This window comes from Cyanistes caeruleus, chromosome 38 (genome assembly GCF_971803275.1).
Source record: "Cyanistes caeruleus chromosome 38, bCyaCae1.hap1.1, whole genome shotgun sequence".
Taxonomy (NCBI): Eukaryota; Metazoa; Chordata; class Aves; order Passeriformes; family Paridae; genus Cyanistes; species Cyanistes caeruleus.
This window is the reverse complement of record NC_141739.1, coordinates 481,687-496,933: the sequence shown is the minus strand read 5'-3', so window position 1 is coordinate 496,933 and position 15,247 is coordinate 481,687. Positions and strand designations below refer to the sequence as shown.

The window sequence follows — 15,247 nt, the reverse complement described above, 5'->3', positions numbered from 1 at the left end:
ATTACCCCAAACACCCCAAAGTGACCCGAAACACCCCAAAAGCGACCCCAAACACCCTGAGGATAGCACAGGGATCCCAAAATTGACCCCAAACATCCCAAAAGTGACCCCAAACACCCCAAAAGTGACCCCAGACACCCTGAGGATGGCACAGGGATCCCAAAATTGACCCCAAACCCCCAAAAAATGACCCCAAAAACCCCAAAAGTGACCTGAAACACCCCAGAAAATGACCCCAAACACCCCAAAGTGACCCCAAACACCCCAAAAGTGACCCCAAACACCCCAAAAGTGACCCCAAACACCCCAAAGTGACCCCAAACACCCCAAAAATGACTCCATACACCCCAAAAGTGACCCCAAAAAATGACCCCAGACACCCCAAAAGCGACTCCAACCACAGCTCGGCCTCACCCCAAGCTTTTATTCCCCACATCCTGCGCCAACCTGCGCACCTCGGGGTTGGGGTACTCGGGGTTCTCGATCACCCCCGGCCCGAATTTGAACTCCAGGAACCCCCGGGGGTCGTTGGGGGCTTTGGCCACGACTCCGGCGAAATCCACGGCGCCCAAAGGCACCAAAAACCTCTCGGGGAACTCCACGTCCTGCCCGTGACCCAACCAGGTGTCCTTGGTCATCACCCCGCCCTGCCGGGGGTAGAAGGGCCAGAGATCCACGTGGAGCCGGTTGGAGCGGCTGAAGTGGACGCGGAAAAATTCCCCCTCGGCCGCTTTCTCCCAAAAAAACCCCTGGGGGTCCTCCAGGGGTCGTCCGGTGGCCGCCACGGCCGCCAGCCAGCGGCACTTGGGGATGTCCTGGCGGTAAAAGCCGACGTCCACGTCGTAGTCCCACGGGATGATGTCGCCCGAGCGGACGGCGCCGAGGAGGGACCCCCCCTCCAGCCAGTGCCGGACTCCGGCCGCGTCCAGCTGAGCCAGGACGTGGCGAGCGGTCAAGCGGAGAGCGCGGAGGCAGCAGGGAGGCGTCCAGCGGCCGGCCAGCAGGTAGGAAGGGGTTTGGGAGCGGATGGTGCCGAAACAACGCGGGGTGGATTTGGTGCAGCCGTGCCAGCGTTGGCGGCCGTCCGGCAGAACCTCGAGTTTGAGGCCGAATCGATCCAGGAGGTCCCGGTGTTGTTTTTCCAGGGAGGTTTGGGTTTTCCAGAGGGAGTGAAGGGAGGGAGGGGGCAGAGAGGCGGAGGGGAAAGCGTCCGGCAGCAGGAGGAAGCGCCAGCCGCGGAGGGAGGCCTGGAGGGACAGGGAAGTGACCACAGGACGGGTCAGCGGGAAGGGCAGGGAGAAGAGGTCGCGGGTGCGGAGGAGGAGAACGAGCGGGGCTCCGTCCAGGGCGCCGCAGAGGGCACCGTGGTGGGCAGTCCGCTGGTCAGTCCGCTGGTCAGTCCTGTGGTCATTCCTGTGGTCATTCCTCTGGTCAGTCCTCTGGTCATTCCTCTGGTCAGTCCACTGGTCATTCCTGTGGTCAGTCCTCTGGTCATTCCTCTGGTCAGTCCGCTGGTCATTCCTGTGGTCATTCCTCTGGTCATTCTGGTGGTCATTCCTCTGGTCATTCCTGTGGTCAGTCCTCTGGTCATTCTGGTGGTCAGTCCTCTGGTCATTCCTCTGGTCATTCTGGTGGTCAGTCCTCTGGTCATTCCTCTGGTCATTCTGGTGGTCAGTCCACTGGTCATTCTGGTGGTCATTCTGGTGCTCATTCCCGTGGTCATTCCTGTGGTCACTCCATTGTTCATCCCTCTGGTCATTCCTGTGGTCACTCCACTGGTTGTTCTGATGGTCATTCTGGTGGTCATTCTGGTGGTCATTCCCTTGTTCATTCCCGTGGTCACTCCATTGTTCACCCCTGTGGTCACTCCACTGGTCATTCCCGTGGTCACTCCATTGTTCACCCCTGTGGTCACTCCACTGGTCATTCCATTGTTCATTCCCATGGTCATTCCCGTGGTCACTCCATTGTTCATTCCCGTGGTCATTCCCGTGGTCACCCCACTGGTCATTCCCGTGGTCACTCCATTGTTCATTCCCGTGGTCACTCCCGTGGTCACTCCCGTGGTCACCCCACTGGTCACTCCCCCCCTGGCCGTACCCGTACCGCACCGTCCACGCCCTGATGTCCACCTCGGCCTCCAAACACCGCGGCCGCCGCCGCCGCCCCACGGCCGCCGCCACCACCCTGACGGCGCCGCCCGAGGCGGCTTCCAGAAGGTTCCGCATGCGCCGCAGCAGCGCCGGCGCGGCTCGGGCGCCGTCCGGCACCAGCGCCACGTGGCGGGTCCTGACGGCCAGCTCCGGCCGCGGGGGTGGCCGGTGAGGCTCCGGCCGCAGGGACAGCACGGTGACGCCGGCCGTGGGTGGCACCGGGGGGTCGGGGGACACCTCGGTGGCCACCAGGACGGGGACGCCGGCCACGCCGGCGAAGGAACGGGAGGTGGCGGCGACGTCGTGGTCGGGGCCGTCGAAGTCGCGGAGGATGACGGTGATGTCGGGGACAGGGTCGGGGACGTTGGGGACACCCTCGGGGACATCCCCAGGGACATTGGGGACATCATCGGGGACACCCCCAGGGACATCAGGGACACCCCTGGGGACATTGGGGACACCCCTGGGGACATCAGGGACACCCCTGGGGACATTGGGGACACCCCTGGGGACATCAGGGACACCCCGAGGGACATTGGGGACACCAGGGACATCCCTGGGGACACCCCTGGGGACATTGGGGACATCAGGGACACCCCCAGGGACATCAGGGACACCCCTGGGGACATTGGGGACATCGGGGACACCCCTGGGGACATCAGGGACATTGGGGACACCCCATGGGACACCCCTGGGGACATCAGGGACACCCCCAGGGACATCAGGGACACCCCTGGGGACATTGGGGACACCCCATGGGACACCCCTGGGGACATCAGGGACACCCCCAGGGACCCTGGGGACACCAGGGACACCCCTGGGGACATCGAGGACACCCCCAGGGACCCTGGGGACACCCCTGGGGACATTGGGGACACCCCTGGGGACACCCCTGGGGACACCCCGGGGGTGGTGGCGGCAGGGAGGGGCCAGGAGGGAGCAGAGGAGGAGGAGGATGTTGAAGGCGATGGCGACGGCCAGAGCGGCCTGGCAAGGGGTGACCCTCATGGTTAATTAGCTAATTAACCCGTTAATTAATTAATTAGCTCACTAATTAATTAATTAAGCCGCTAATTAACTCGGCGTCGTTGATTGGTTTGATGGGGGTTAATGGAAGGGGGTGGCGCTGGCCGAGCTCCTCCACGAGGTGGCGCTGTTAATGAGATGATTATTAATTATTAATTATTAATTAATAACGGTTAATAAAGTAATTAAGGGATGCTCTCAGGGGTTCTCTGGATCCCAAAAAATCTTCTGGGGATGAGCCAGAAGTTTTTCCAAATTCTGGAGAGGCCCCAAAAATCTCCTGTAAGCACCCAAAAATCCCTTTAAAATCTGCTATAAACACCCCAAAAATCCCCATTAAAATCCTCAATAAACACCCCAAAAATCTGCTATAAACACCCCAAAAATCTGCTATAAACACCCCAAAAACCCCCTTTAAAATCTGCTATAAACACCCCAAAAATCTGCTATAAACACCCCAAAAATCCGTTTAAAATCTGCTATAAACACCCCAAAAATCTGCTATAAACACCCCAAAAATCTGCTATAAACACCCCAAAAATCCCTTTAAAATCTGCTATAAACACCCCAAAAACCCCTTTAAAATCTGCTATAAACACCCCAAAAATCTGCTATAAACACCCCAAAAATCCCTTTAAAATCCTCAATAAACACCCCAAAAATCTGCTATAAACACCCCAAAAATCCCTTTAAAATCTGCTATAAACACCCCAAAAATCCCTTTAAAATCTGCTATAAACACCCCAAAAATCCCTTTAAAATCTGCTATAAACACCCCAAAAATCCCCTTTAAAATCCTCAATAAACACCCCAAAAATCCCCTTTAAAATCCTCAATAAACACCCCAAAAATCCCTTTAAAATCCTCAATAAACACCCCAAAAATCCCTTTAAAATCCTCAATAAACACCTAAAAAAATCCCCTTTAAACACCTGAAAAATCACCCCCAAAATCTCCTATTAACACCCGAAAAATCCAATTAAAAATCTCCTATAAACACCCCAAAAATCCCTTTAAAATCCTCAATAAACACCCCAAAAATCCCTTTAAAATCCTCAATAAACACCCCAAAAATCCCTTTAAAATCCTCAATAAACACCCCAAAAATCCCTTTAAAATCCTCAATAAACACCCCAAAAATCCCTTTAAAATCCTCAATAAACACCCCAAAAATCCCTTTAAAATCCTCAATAAACACCCCAAAAATCCCTTTAAAATCCTCAATAAACACCCCAAAAATCCCTTTAAAATCTGCTATAAACACCCCAAAAATCTGCTATAAACACCCCAAAAATCCCCTTTAAAATCTGCTATAAACACCCCAAAAATCCCTTTAAAATCTGCTATAAACACCCCAAAAATCTGCTATAAACACCCCAAAAATCCCTTTAAAATCCTCAATAAACACCCCAAAAATCTGCTATAAACACCCCAAAAATCCCTTTAAAATCTGCTATAAACACCCCAAAAATCTGCTATAAACACCCCAAAAATCCCTTTAAAATCTGCTATAAACACCCCAAAAATCCCCTTTAAAATCTGCTATAAACACCCCAAAAATCCCTTTAAAATCCTCAATAAACACCCCAAAAATCCCTTTAAAATCTGCTATAAACACCCCAAAAATCCCTTTAAAATCTGCTATAAACACCCCAAAAATGTGCTATAAACACCCCAAAAACCCCCTTTAAAATCTGCTATAAACACCCCAAAAATCCCTTTAAAATCTGCTATAAACACCCCAAAAATCCCTTTAAAATCCTCAATAAACACCCCAAAAATCCCCTTTAAAATCTGCTATAAACACCCCAAAAATCCCCTTAAAATCTGCTATAAACACCCCAAAAATCTGCTATAAACACCCCAAAAATCTGCTATAAACACCCCAAAAATCCCCTTTAAAATCCTCAATAAAGACCCCAAAAATCTGCTATAAACACCCCAAAAACCCCCTTTAAAATCCTCAATAAACACCCCAAAAATCTGCTATAAACACCCCAAAAATCCCTTTAAAATCTGCTATAAACACCCAAAAATCTGCTATAAACACCCCAAAAATCCCATTTAAAATCTGCTATAAACACCCCAAAAATCCCTTTAAAATCTGCTATAAACACCCCAAAAATGTGCTATAAACACCCCAAAAACCCCCTTTAAAATCTGCTATAAACACCCCAAAAATCCCTTTAAAATCCTCAATAAACACCCCAAAAATCTGCTATAGACACCCCAAAAATCCCTTTAAAATCTGCTATAAACACCCCAAAAATCCCCTTTAAAATCTGCTATAAACACCCCAAAAATCTGCTATAAACACCCCAAAAATCTGCTATAAACACCCCAAAAACCCCCTTTAAAATCTGCTATAAACACCCCAAAAATCCCTTTAAAATCTGCTATAAACACCCCAAAAACCCCCTTTAAAATCTGCTATAAACACCCCAAAAATCTGCTATAAACACCCCAAAAATCCCCTTTAAAATCCTCAATAAAGACCCCAAAAATCCCTTTAAAATCTGCTATAAACACCCCAAAAATCTGCTATAAACACCCCAAAAATCTGCTATAAACACCCCAAAAACCCCCTTTAAAATCTGCTATAAACACCCCAAAAATCCCTTTAAAATCCTCAATAAACACCCCAAAAATCTGCTATAGACACCCCAAAAATCCCTTTAAAATCTGCTATAAACACCCCAAAAATCCCCTTTAAAATCTGCTATAAACACCCCAAAAATCTGCTATAAACACCCCAAAAATCTGCTATAAACACCCCAAAAACCCCCTTTAAAATCTGCTATAAACACCCCAAAAATCCCTTTAAAATCCTCAATAAACACCCCAAAAATCCCTTTATAATCTCCTATAAACACCCCAAAAATCCCTCCCAAAATCTGCTACAAACACCCGAAAAAATCGCCCCAAAATTCCCTAAAATTCCCCCAAAAAGTCCCTAAAATCCAAACCCCCCCCGTTGCCACGGCAACAGCGCCTCCTTTGGCCACGCCCCATCACTTAAACCACGCCCCCTTCCCGTTTAGGCCCCGCCTCTCTCCCCGCCCACTTCCGGCTCCGTTTGTGGCAGGAAGCCGCCGCCTCCATTGGCTCCCTTTGTGGCAGCCGCCATGGCGGCCGAGCGGGCTCCGCCGCTGCGGGCCCCGGCTCCACCGGCTCCCCCCTCCTCCGCCTCCTCCGCCGCTACCGAACCCCCGGCACGAACCGGGCTGAGCCTGCCGGGCATCCTGCACTTCATCCAGCACGAGTGGGCGCGGTTCGAGGCGGAGAAAGGGCGCTGGGAAGCGGAGAGGGCCGAGCTGCAGGTAATGGCGGCCGGGCCGCCCTCATGAGGGGGAGGCGGCGGCGGGGGGGGGGCGGCGGCACCGGGGAGCGGCACCGGGGAGCGGCACCGGCGCCATCTTGGCAGGAAATGGCGGCCGGGGCGGCGGGAGAGGGGGTGGGGACACCGGGAGGGGGCGGGGGACGGGACCGGGACACGGCGGGAGAGGGACTGGGGGGACTGGGGGGGACTGGGGAGACTGGGAGGGGACTGGGGGGCACTGGGAGAGACTGGGGTGAATGGGAGGGACTGGGGGGGCACTGGGAGGGAACTGGGGGGACTGGGAGGGACTGGGGGGGCACTGGGAGGGGACTGGGAGGGGACTGGGGGGGGACTGGCGATACTGGGAGGGGATTGGGGGGGACTGGGGGGACTGGGGGAGCACTGGGAGGGGATTGGGGGGCACTGGGAGGGAACTGGGGAGACTGGGAGGGGACTGGGGGGGGACTGGGGGGACTGGGGAGACTGGGAGGGGACTGGGGGGACTGGGGAGACTGGGAGGGGACTGGGGATACTGGGAGGACACTGGGGTGGCACTGGGAGGGACTGGGGATAATGGGAGGGAACTGGGGTGGCACTGGGAGGGGACTGGGAAAGGTGGTGGAGGGACTGGGAGGGGTCTGGGGGGACACTGGGGATACTGGGAGGGGATTGGGGGGGACTGGGGGGGCACTGGGAGGGACTGGGAGGGCACTGGAGGAACTGGGAGGAGTGTTGGGGATACTGGGAGGGGACTGGGGGGACTGGGAAAGGTGGTGGAGGGACTGGGGGGGCACTGGGTGGACACTGGGGATACTGGGAGGGGTGTTTGGGATACTGGGGATACTGGGAGGGATGTTGGGGGGACTGGGAGGTGACTGGGAACACTGGGAAGGTTACACTCTCTGTCACCGATGTCACCCCCTGGATGTCCCCAAGGGTCCTTGAGTGTCCCTGAGTTTCCTCAAGGGTCCCCAAATGTCCCTGAGGGTCCCCAAATGTTCCCAAATGTCCCCAAGGGTCCCCAAATGTCCCTGAGGGTCCCCAAATGTCCCCAAGGGTCCCCAAATGTCCCTGAGGGTCCCCAAATGTCCCCAAATGTCCCCAAATGTCCCCAAATGTCCCCAAATGTCCCCAAGGCGCAGGTGGCGTTCCTGCAGGGCGAGCGCAAGGGGCAGGAGAACCTGAAGGACCTGGGGGGTCCCCAAATGTCCCTGAGGGTCCCCAAATGTCCCTGGGGGTCTCTGAGTGTCCCCAAATGTCCCCAAATGTCCCCAAATGTCCCCAAGGCGCAGGTGGCGTTCCTGCAGGGCGAGCGCAAGGGGCAGGAGAACCTGAAGGACCTGGGGGGTCCCCAAATGTCCCTGAGGGTCCCCAAATGTCCCCAAATGTCCCCAAATGTCCCCAAATGTCCCCAAGGCGCAGGTGGCGTTCCTGCAGGGCGAGCGCAAGGGACAGGAGAACCTGAAGCTGGACCTGGGGGGTCCCCAAATGTCCCTGAGGGTCCCCAAATGTCCCCAAGGGTCCCCAAATGTCCCTGGGGGTCTCTGAGTGTCCCCAAGGGTCCCCAAATGTCCCCAAATGTCCCCAAATGTCCCCAAGGCGCAGGTGGCGTTCCTGCAGGGCGAGCGCAAGGGGCAGGAGAACCTGAAGCTGGACCTGGTGCGGAGGATCCGGATGTTGGAATTCGCCCTCAAACAGGAGAGGTGAGGAGGAAAAAAAATCCTAAAAAAATCCTAAAAATCTTAAAAATAATCCCCAAAATGGTAAAAATTATCAGGCAAAAAAAGGTGTCAAAATTTGGGGGGAAAAACCTAAAGTTTGGTTGAAAAAGGGTTGAGGGAAGGGAAAAAATTGGTATGAAATTCTCCAAAAATTGGCTTAAAAAAGGTCAGGGAAGGGTCTCAAAAATTGCACAAAAATCCATGAAAATTGCCTCAAAATCATCCTGGGATTTGTTAAAATTTCACCCCAAAATCACCTGAAATCATCATAAAAATCCATCCCAAAAAAGCCCTAAAATCCAGAAAATAACACCCAAAAAAACATCAAAACTGGTAAAAAAATCACACCAAAATTCTCTCTAAAAAGCCCCAAAATCAACCAAAAAATTCCCAAAAAATCCCAAAATCAACCAAAAAATTCCCAAAAAATCCCCACAAAAAATCCCCCCCAAAATCCAAAAAAAACCCAAAAAAATTCCCAAAAATTCCCAAAAAATCCCCCCGAAAATCCCAAAAAAACCCAAAAAAATTCCCAAAAATTCCCAAAAAATCCCCCCAAAAATCCCAAAAAAACCCAAAAAAATCCCCCCCAAAATCCCCCCAAAAATCCCAAAAAAACCCAAAAATCAACAAAAAAATTCCCAAAAATCCCCCCCAAAAATCCCAAAAATCAACAAAAAAACCCAAAAAAAATCCCCAAAAAATCCCTAAAAATCCCAAATTTTCCCCCAAGATCCCAAAAATCAACCAAAAATTCCCAGAAATCAACCAAAAAATTCCCAAAAAATCCCAAAAATCAACCAAAAAACCCCAAAAAATCCCCAAAAAATCCCCAAAACCCCAAAAAATCCCTAAAAATCCCAAATTTTCTCCCAAGACCTCAAAAATCAACCAAAAAATTCCCAAAAAATCCCAAAAAACCCCAAAAAACCCCCAAAAAATCCCAAAAATCAACCCAAAAACCCCCCCAAAAATCCCAAAAAAATCCCAAAAATCCCCAAAAAATTCCCAAAAAATCCCCCAAAAAATCCCCAAAAACCCCAAAAAATCCCAAATTTTCTCCCAAGACCCCAAAAAACCCCCCAAAAATTCCCAAAAAATCCCAAAAATCAACCAAAAAACCCCCAAAAAATTCCCAAAAAATCCCAAAAATCAGCCAAAAAATCCCTAAAAATCCCAAATTTTCTCCCAAGACCCCAAAAATCAACCAAAAATTCCAAAAAAAATCCCAAAAAATCCTAAAAAATTCCCAAAAAATCCCCCAAAAAATCCCCAAAAAAATCCCCAAAAATCCCAAAAATCCCCAAAAAATTCCCAAAATATCCCAAAAATCAACCAAAAAACCCCCCCCAAAAATTCCCAAAAAATCCCAAAAAATCCCAAAAAATCCCCAAAAAAATCCCCAAAAAATCCCCCAAAAATCCCTAAAAATCCCAAATTTTCTCCCAAGATCCCAAAAATCAACCAAAAAATTCCCAAAAAATCCCAAAGAACCCCAAAAAACCCCCAAAAAATCCCAAAAACCCCCCAAAAATCCCAAAAAAATCCCAAAAATCCCCAAAAAATTCCCAAAAAATCCCCAAAAAAATCCCCCAAAATCCCAAAAATCCCCCAAAAATTCCCAAAAAATCCCAAAAATCAACCAAAAAACCCCCCCAAAAAATTCCCAAAAAATCCCAAAAATCAACCAAAAAATCCCAAAAAAACCCCCAAAAATCCCAAAAATCCCCAAAAAATCCCCAAAAAAATCCCAAAAAAATCCCCAAAAAAATCCCCAAAAAAATCCCCAAAAATCCCAAATTTTCTCCCAAGACCCCCAAAATCAACCAAAAAATTCCCCCAAAAAAATCCCAAAGAACCCCAAAAAACCCCCAAAAAATCCCAAAAAATCCCAAAAATCAACCAAAAAACCCCCAAAAAATTCCCAAAAAATCCCAAAAATCAGCCAAAAAATCCCTAAAAATCCCAAATTTTCTCCCAAGACCCCAAAAATCAACCAAAAAACCCCCCAAAAAATCCCAAAAAAATCCCAAAAATCCCCAAAAAATTCCCAAAAAATCCCCCAAAAAATCCCCCAAAATCCCAAAAATCCCCAAAAAATTCCCAAAAAATCCCAAAAATCAACCAAAAAACCCCCCCCAAAAATCCCCAAAAAATCCCAAAAAATCCCAAAAAATCCCCCAAAAAATCCCAAAAAAATCCCCAAAAACCCCAAAAAATCCCTAAAAATCCCAAATTTTCTCCCAAGACCCCAAATCCCCCAAAAAAACCCCAAATTCCATAAATTTTTGGGATTTTCCAAGGTCCAAGTACCACAAGCTGAAGTTTGGGACAGAGGCTCCGGGGGAGAAGCGGCCGGAGGAGCCGGGTGAGACCCCAAAATTTGGGGATTTTGGGATTTTTTTGGGGCGATTTTGGGGTTTTTTGGGTTTTTTTATGGATTTGGGATTTTTTGGGGGGATTTGGGGGTTTTTTTGGAGGGGATTATTTGGATTTTTGGGGGAGATTTGAGATTTTTTGGGTTATTTTGGGTTTTTTTTTTTTTTCCAGTTTTTTTGGGGTTGATTTTTGGGGTAATTTTGGGGTTTTTTGGGTTGATTTTGGGTCATTTTGGGGTTATTTTGGGGGTTTTTTGGGTTATTTTTGGGTGGTTTTGGGGTTATTTTGTGTTTATTTTTGGGATTATTTTTGGGTTGATTTGGGGTATTTTTGGGTCATTTCAGGGCTGATTTTGGGTTTATTTTTGGGGTAATTTTGGGTTTTTTTAGGTTATTTTTAGGTCATTTTGGGGTTATTTTGGGTTTTTTTTGGGTTATTTTTTGGTGGTTTTGGGGTTATTTTGGAGTTGATTTTGGGTTGATTTTGGGTTATTTTTGGGTTGATTTTGGGTTATTTTTGGGTTGATTTTGGGTTATTTTTGGGGTGTTTTTAGGTTTTTTTGGGGTGTTTTTAGGGTTATTTTTGGGTTGATTTTGGGTTATTTTTGGGGTGTTTTTAGGGTTATTTTTGAGTGTTTTTAGGGTTATTTTTGGGTGTTTTTAGGGTTATTTTTGAGTTGATTTTGTGTCATTTCAGGGCTGATTTTGTGTTTATTTTTGGGTTATTTTTGTGTTGATTTTGGGTTATTTTTAGGTCATTTTGGGGTTATTTTGGGGTTTTTTGGGTTATTTTTGGGTGGTTTTGGGGTTATTTTGGAGTTGATTTTGGGTTGGTTTTGGGATTATTTTTGGGTTGATTTTTGGGTTATTTTTGGGTTGATTTTGGGTTATTTTTGGGGTGTTTTTTGGGTTATTTTTGGGTGTTTTTTGGGTTATTTTGTGTTTATTTTTGGGATTATTTTTGGGTTGATTTGGGTTATTTTTGGGTGTTTTTAGGGTTATTTTGTGTTTATTTTTGGGATTATTTTTGGGTTGATTTGGGTTATTTTTGGGTGTTTTTAGGGTTATTTTGTGTTTATTTTTGGGATTATTTTTGGGTTGATTTGGGGTATTTTTGGGTCATTTTTGGGCTGATTTTGTGTTTATTTTTGGGATTATTTTTGGGTTGATTTGGGGTATTTTTGGGTGTTTTTAGGGTTATTTTGGGGTTGATTTTGGGATTATTTTTGGGTTGATTTGGGGTATTTTTGGGTCATTTCTGGGCTGATTTTGGCTTTATTTTTGGGTTGATTTGGGATCATTTTTGGGTTATTTTTGGGTTGATTTTGGGATTATTTTTGGGTTGATTTGGGTTATTTTTGGGTGTTTTTAGGGTTATTTTGTGTTTATTTTTGGGATTATTTTTGGGTTGATTTGGGGTATTTTTGGGTCATTTCTGGATGTTTTTGGGGTGATTTTTGGGATTATTTTTGGGTTGATTTGGGGTATTTTTGGGTCATTTCTGGATGTTTTTGGGGTGATTTTTGGCATTTTTGACTCTTTTTTTCCCCCCAGTATCCAACGGCCCCGTGGAGCTCGAGGGAGCCTGGAAAGAGGGGAGGCAGCTCCTGCGCCAGTGAGTGCTGGAATTTTGGGAATTTTGGGAAAATTTGGGGTGAATTTGGGATTTTTGGATGAATTTGGAATTTTTGGAGGGGTTTGGGCTGAAAGATTTGGGATTTTTGAGTGATTTTTGGGCAGATTTTGGGTGATTTTTGGGCAATTTTTATATTTTTTATGTTTTTTTGGAGGTTTTCAAAGGTAAATTTTGGGATTTTTGGGGTTTTTTGAGCAGATTTTGGGTGATTTTTGAGCTTTTTTTATATTTTTTATGGTTTTTTTTTGAGGTTTGGATTTTTTTGAGCAGATTTTGGGCGATTTTTGAACTTTTTTATATTTTTTATGTTTTTTTGACGTTTCCAAAGGTAAATTTTGGGATTTTTTGGGGTTTTTTGAGCAAATTTTGGGTGATTTTGAGCTTTTTTTATATTTTTTATGGTTTTTTTTGGAGGTTTGGATTTTTTTGAGCAAATTTTGGGTGATTTTGGAGCTTTTTTATATTTTTTATGTTTTTTTGGAGGTTTCCAAAGGTAAATTTTGGGATTTTTTGGGGTTTTTGATCAGATTTTGGGCGATTTTTGAGCTTTTTTTATATTTTTATGTTTTTTTGGAGGTTTCCAAAGGTAAATTTTGAGATTTTTTGGGGTTTTTTGAGCAGATTTTGGGTGATTTTTGAGCTTTTTTTATATTTTTTATGGTTTTTTTTGGAGGTTTGGATTTTTTTGAGCAGATTTTGGGTGATTTTTGAACTTTTTTTATATTTTTTATGGTTTTTTGGAGGTTTCCAAAGGTAAATTTTGGGATTTTTTGGGGTTTTTGAGCAGATTTTGGGTGATTTTTGAGCAATTTTGGTTGAATTTTTATCGAGATTTTCATGGAATTCTTTCAGGTTTTTTTACAATCTTTATAAAGGATTTTTTGGGGCATTTTACCAATATTTTGGGGCCATTTTAATGTGATTTTTTTGATGATTTCCATGGAATTTTTAAAGCATTTTGGGGGGAATTTGGGAATTTTTGGGGGTGAAATTCATGGAGATTTTTTGGGGCATTTTTGGAGTCATTTTAGCAGAATTTTGGCATTTTTGAGGCCACTTTGGTTGGATTTTTTGGGAAATTTTCTGGGATTTTGGAATTTTTTTGGACAATCTTTGTGAAGGTTTTTTTATGAGTTGATTTGAACAAAATTTCAGCGTTTTTGAACCATTTTTGCAGAATTTTTAGGCACAATTTTGACAGAATTTTGCTGTTTTTTCCCCTTTTTCCCAGGATTTTTGTAGCTGCCCATCTTTTTTTTCAGAGGGATTCAAAATAATCCTGGGATTTGTTAAAATCTCACCCCAAAATCACCTGAAATCATCATAAAAATCCACCCCAAAAAAGCCCCAAAATCCCAAAAAAATAACACCCAAAAAAACATCAAAAGTGGTAAAAAAAAATTCCTTCTAAAAAGCCCCAAAATCCCCCAAAAATCAACCAAAAAATTCCCAAAAAATCCCCCCAAAATCCCAAAAAAACCCCTAAAAAAATCACCCCAAAAAATCCCAAAAATTCCCAAAAATCAACCAAAAAATTCCCAAAAAATTCCCCAAAATCAACCAAAAAATCCCAAAAATCAACCAAAAAAATCCCAAAAAATTCCCAGAAATCAACCAAAAAAATCCCCCAAAAAATCCCAAAAATTCCCAAAAATCAACCAAAAAATTCCCCAAAAAGTTCCCAAAAATCAACCAAAAAAATCATAAAAAGAAACCAAAAAATTCCCAAAAAATTCCAATAATCAACCAAAAAATTCCCAAAAGATTCCCAAAAATCAACCAGAAAAATCCCAAAAAAATGCCAAAAATCAACCAAAAAATTCCCAAAAAAATCCCAAAAATCAACCAAAAAAATCTCCAAAAAATCCCAAAAATCAACCAAATAATCCCAAAAAAATCCCAAAAATCAACCAAAAAAGTCCCAAAAAAATCCCAAAAAAATCCCAAAAATCAACCAAAAAAATCCCCAAAAAATCCCAAAAATCAACCAAAAAAATAGAAAAAAAAATCCCAAAAATCGACCAAAAAAATCCCAAAAAAATCCCAAAAATCGACTAAAAAAATCTCCAAAAAATCCCCAAAAATTCCTAAAAAAATCCCAAAAATCAACCAAAAAATTCCCCAATTTTTGGGATTTCCTCTCCCAGCATTTTGAAATTCCCAACCTTCCCAAATCCCAAATTTTTCCCATTTTTATTCCCCAAAAAAAATCCAAATCAGGTACCTGGAGGAGGTCGGGTACAGCGACACCATCCTGGACATGAGATCCCGGCGCGTCCGTTCCCTGCTGGGCCGGAACCCCCCGGGAATTCCGGGAATTCCGGGAATTTCGGGAATTTCGGGAATTCCGGTGGCTCCCCCCAGCCCCGGGACCCCCCCTTCCCCTCCCCCACCCACGGAGTCGCTGCTGCTCCGGAGAATCGAGGAGCAAATCCAGAGGTTTGGGGGGAAAATTGGGAATTTTGGGGGGGTTTTGGTGGGATTTGGGGTTTTTTGGGAATTTTTTGGGGGGTTTTGGGGGGGTTTTGGGGTTTTTTGGGAATATTTTGGGAATTTTTGGGGGTTTTTGGTGGGATTTGGGAATTTTTTGGGAATTTTTCGGGGGTTTTTATTGAGATTTGGGGGTTTTTTTAGGGAATTTTTGGGTTTTTTTGTGGGATTTGGGGTTTTTGGGAATTTTTTTGGAATTTTTGGGGGTTTTTTGTGGGATTTGGGGGTTTTTTTTGGAATTTTGGGGTTTTTGGTGGGATTTGGGGTTTTTTGGGGTTTTTTTGGGAATTTTTGGGGGGTTTTGGTGGGATTTGGGGTTTTTTTGGGAATTTTTGGGGGGTTTTGGTGGGATTTGGGAATTTTTTGGGAATTTTGGGGGGTTTTGTGGGATTTGGGAATTTTTTGGGAATTTTGGGGGGTTTTTGGTGGGATTTGGGGTTTTTTTGGGGTTTTTTTAGGGAATTTTTGGGGTTTTGGTGGGATTTGGGTTTTTTTTGGGAATTTTTGGGTTTTTTTGTGGGATT

The 15,247-nt window shown here is 45.5% G+C and overlaps 2 protein-coding genes across 7 annotated transcripts in view; one reads left to right on the top strand and one right to left on the bottom strand.

Annotated features, from left to right (window-relative positions):
- Positions 1-404: 404 nt before the first annotated feature.
- FKRP (fukutin related protein) lies at positions 405-6,541 on the bottom strand. Of its 3 annotated transcripts, XM_086871950.1 has the most exons (3): positions 6,400-6,541; positions 2,790-3,306; positions 405-2,721 (listed from the first exon to the last, which is right to left on the bottom strand). In XM_086871950.1, the coding sequence occupies exons 2-3, from the start codon at positions 3,020-3,022 to the stop codon at positions 411-413; spliced, it is 2,544 nt and encodes an 847-aa protein (XP_086728076.1). In that variant the 5' UTR covers positions 3,023-3,306; positions 6,400-6,541; the 3' UTR covers positions 405-410. The 3 variants fall into 3 exon arrangements, with proteins under 3 accessions (XP_086728076.1, XP_086728074.1, XP_086728075.1); XM_086871948.1 differs by having other exon boundaries at positions 405-3,306; XM_086871949.1 differs by having other exon boundaries at positions 405-3,459; positions 6,400-6,484.
- STRN4 (striatin 4) overlaps positions 6,244-15,247 on the top strand; it is a 26,753-nt gene continuing 17,749 nt past the window's right edge. Inside the window, exons 1-5 of one of the 4 annotated variants that reach the window (XM_086871945.1) lie at positions 6,244-6,499; positions 8,098-8,201; positions 10,523-10,587; positions 12,152-12,212; positions 14,454-14,672. In XM_086871945.1, the coding sequence (XP_086728071.1) occupies positions 6,305-6,499; positions 8,098-8,201; positions 10,523-10,587; positions 12,152-12,212; positions 14,454-14,672 (644 nt within the window). In that variant the 5' untranslated portion in view covers positions 6,244-6,304. Of the gene's footprint in view, positions 6,500-7,634; positions 8,202-10,522; positions 10,588-12,151; positions 12,213-14,453; positions 14,673-15,247 lie in introns of all 4 variants that reach the window. The other 3 variants (XM_086871947.1, XM_086871943.1, XM_086871944.1) reach the window with 3 other exon arrangements.

Excerpts from the sequence above, each read along its gene's own strand:
- FKRP (XM_086871948.1), bottom strand. The coding sequence starts at position 3,161 with ATGAGGGTCACCCCTTGCCAGGCCGCTCTGGCCGTCGCCATCGCCTTC.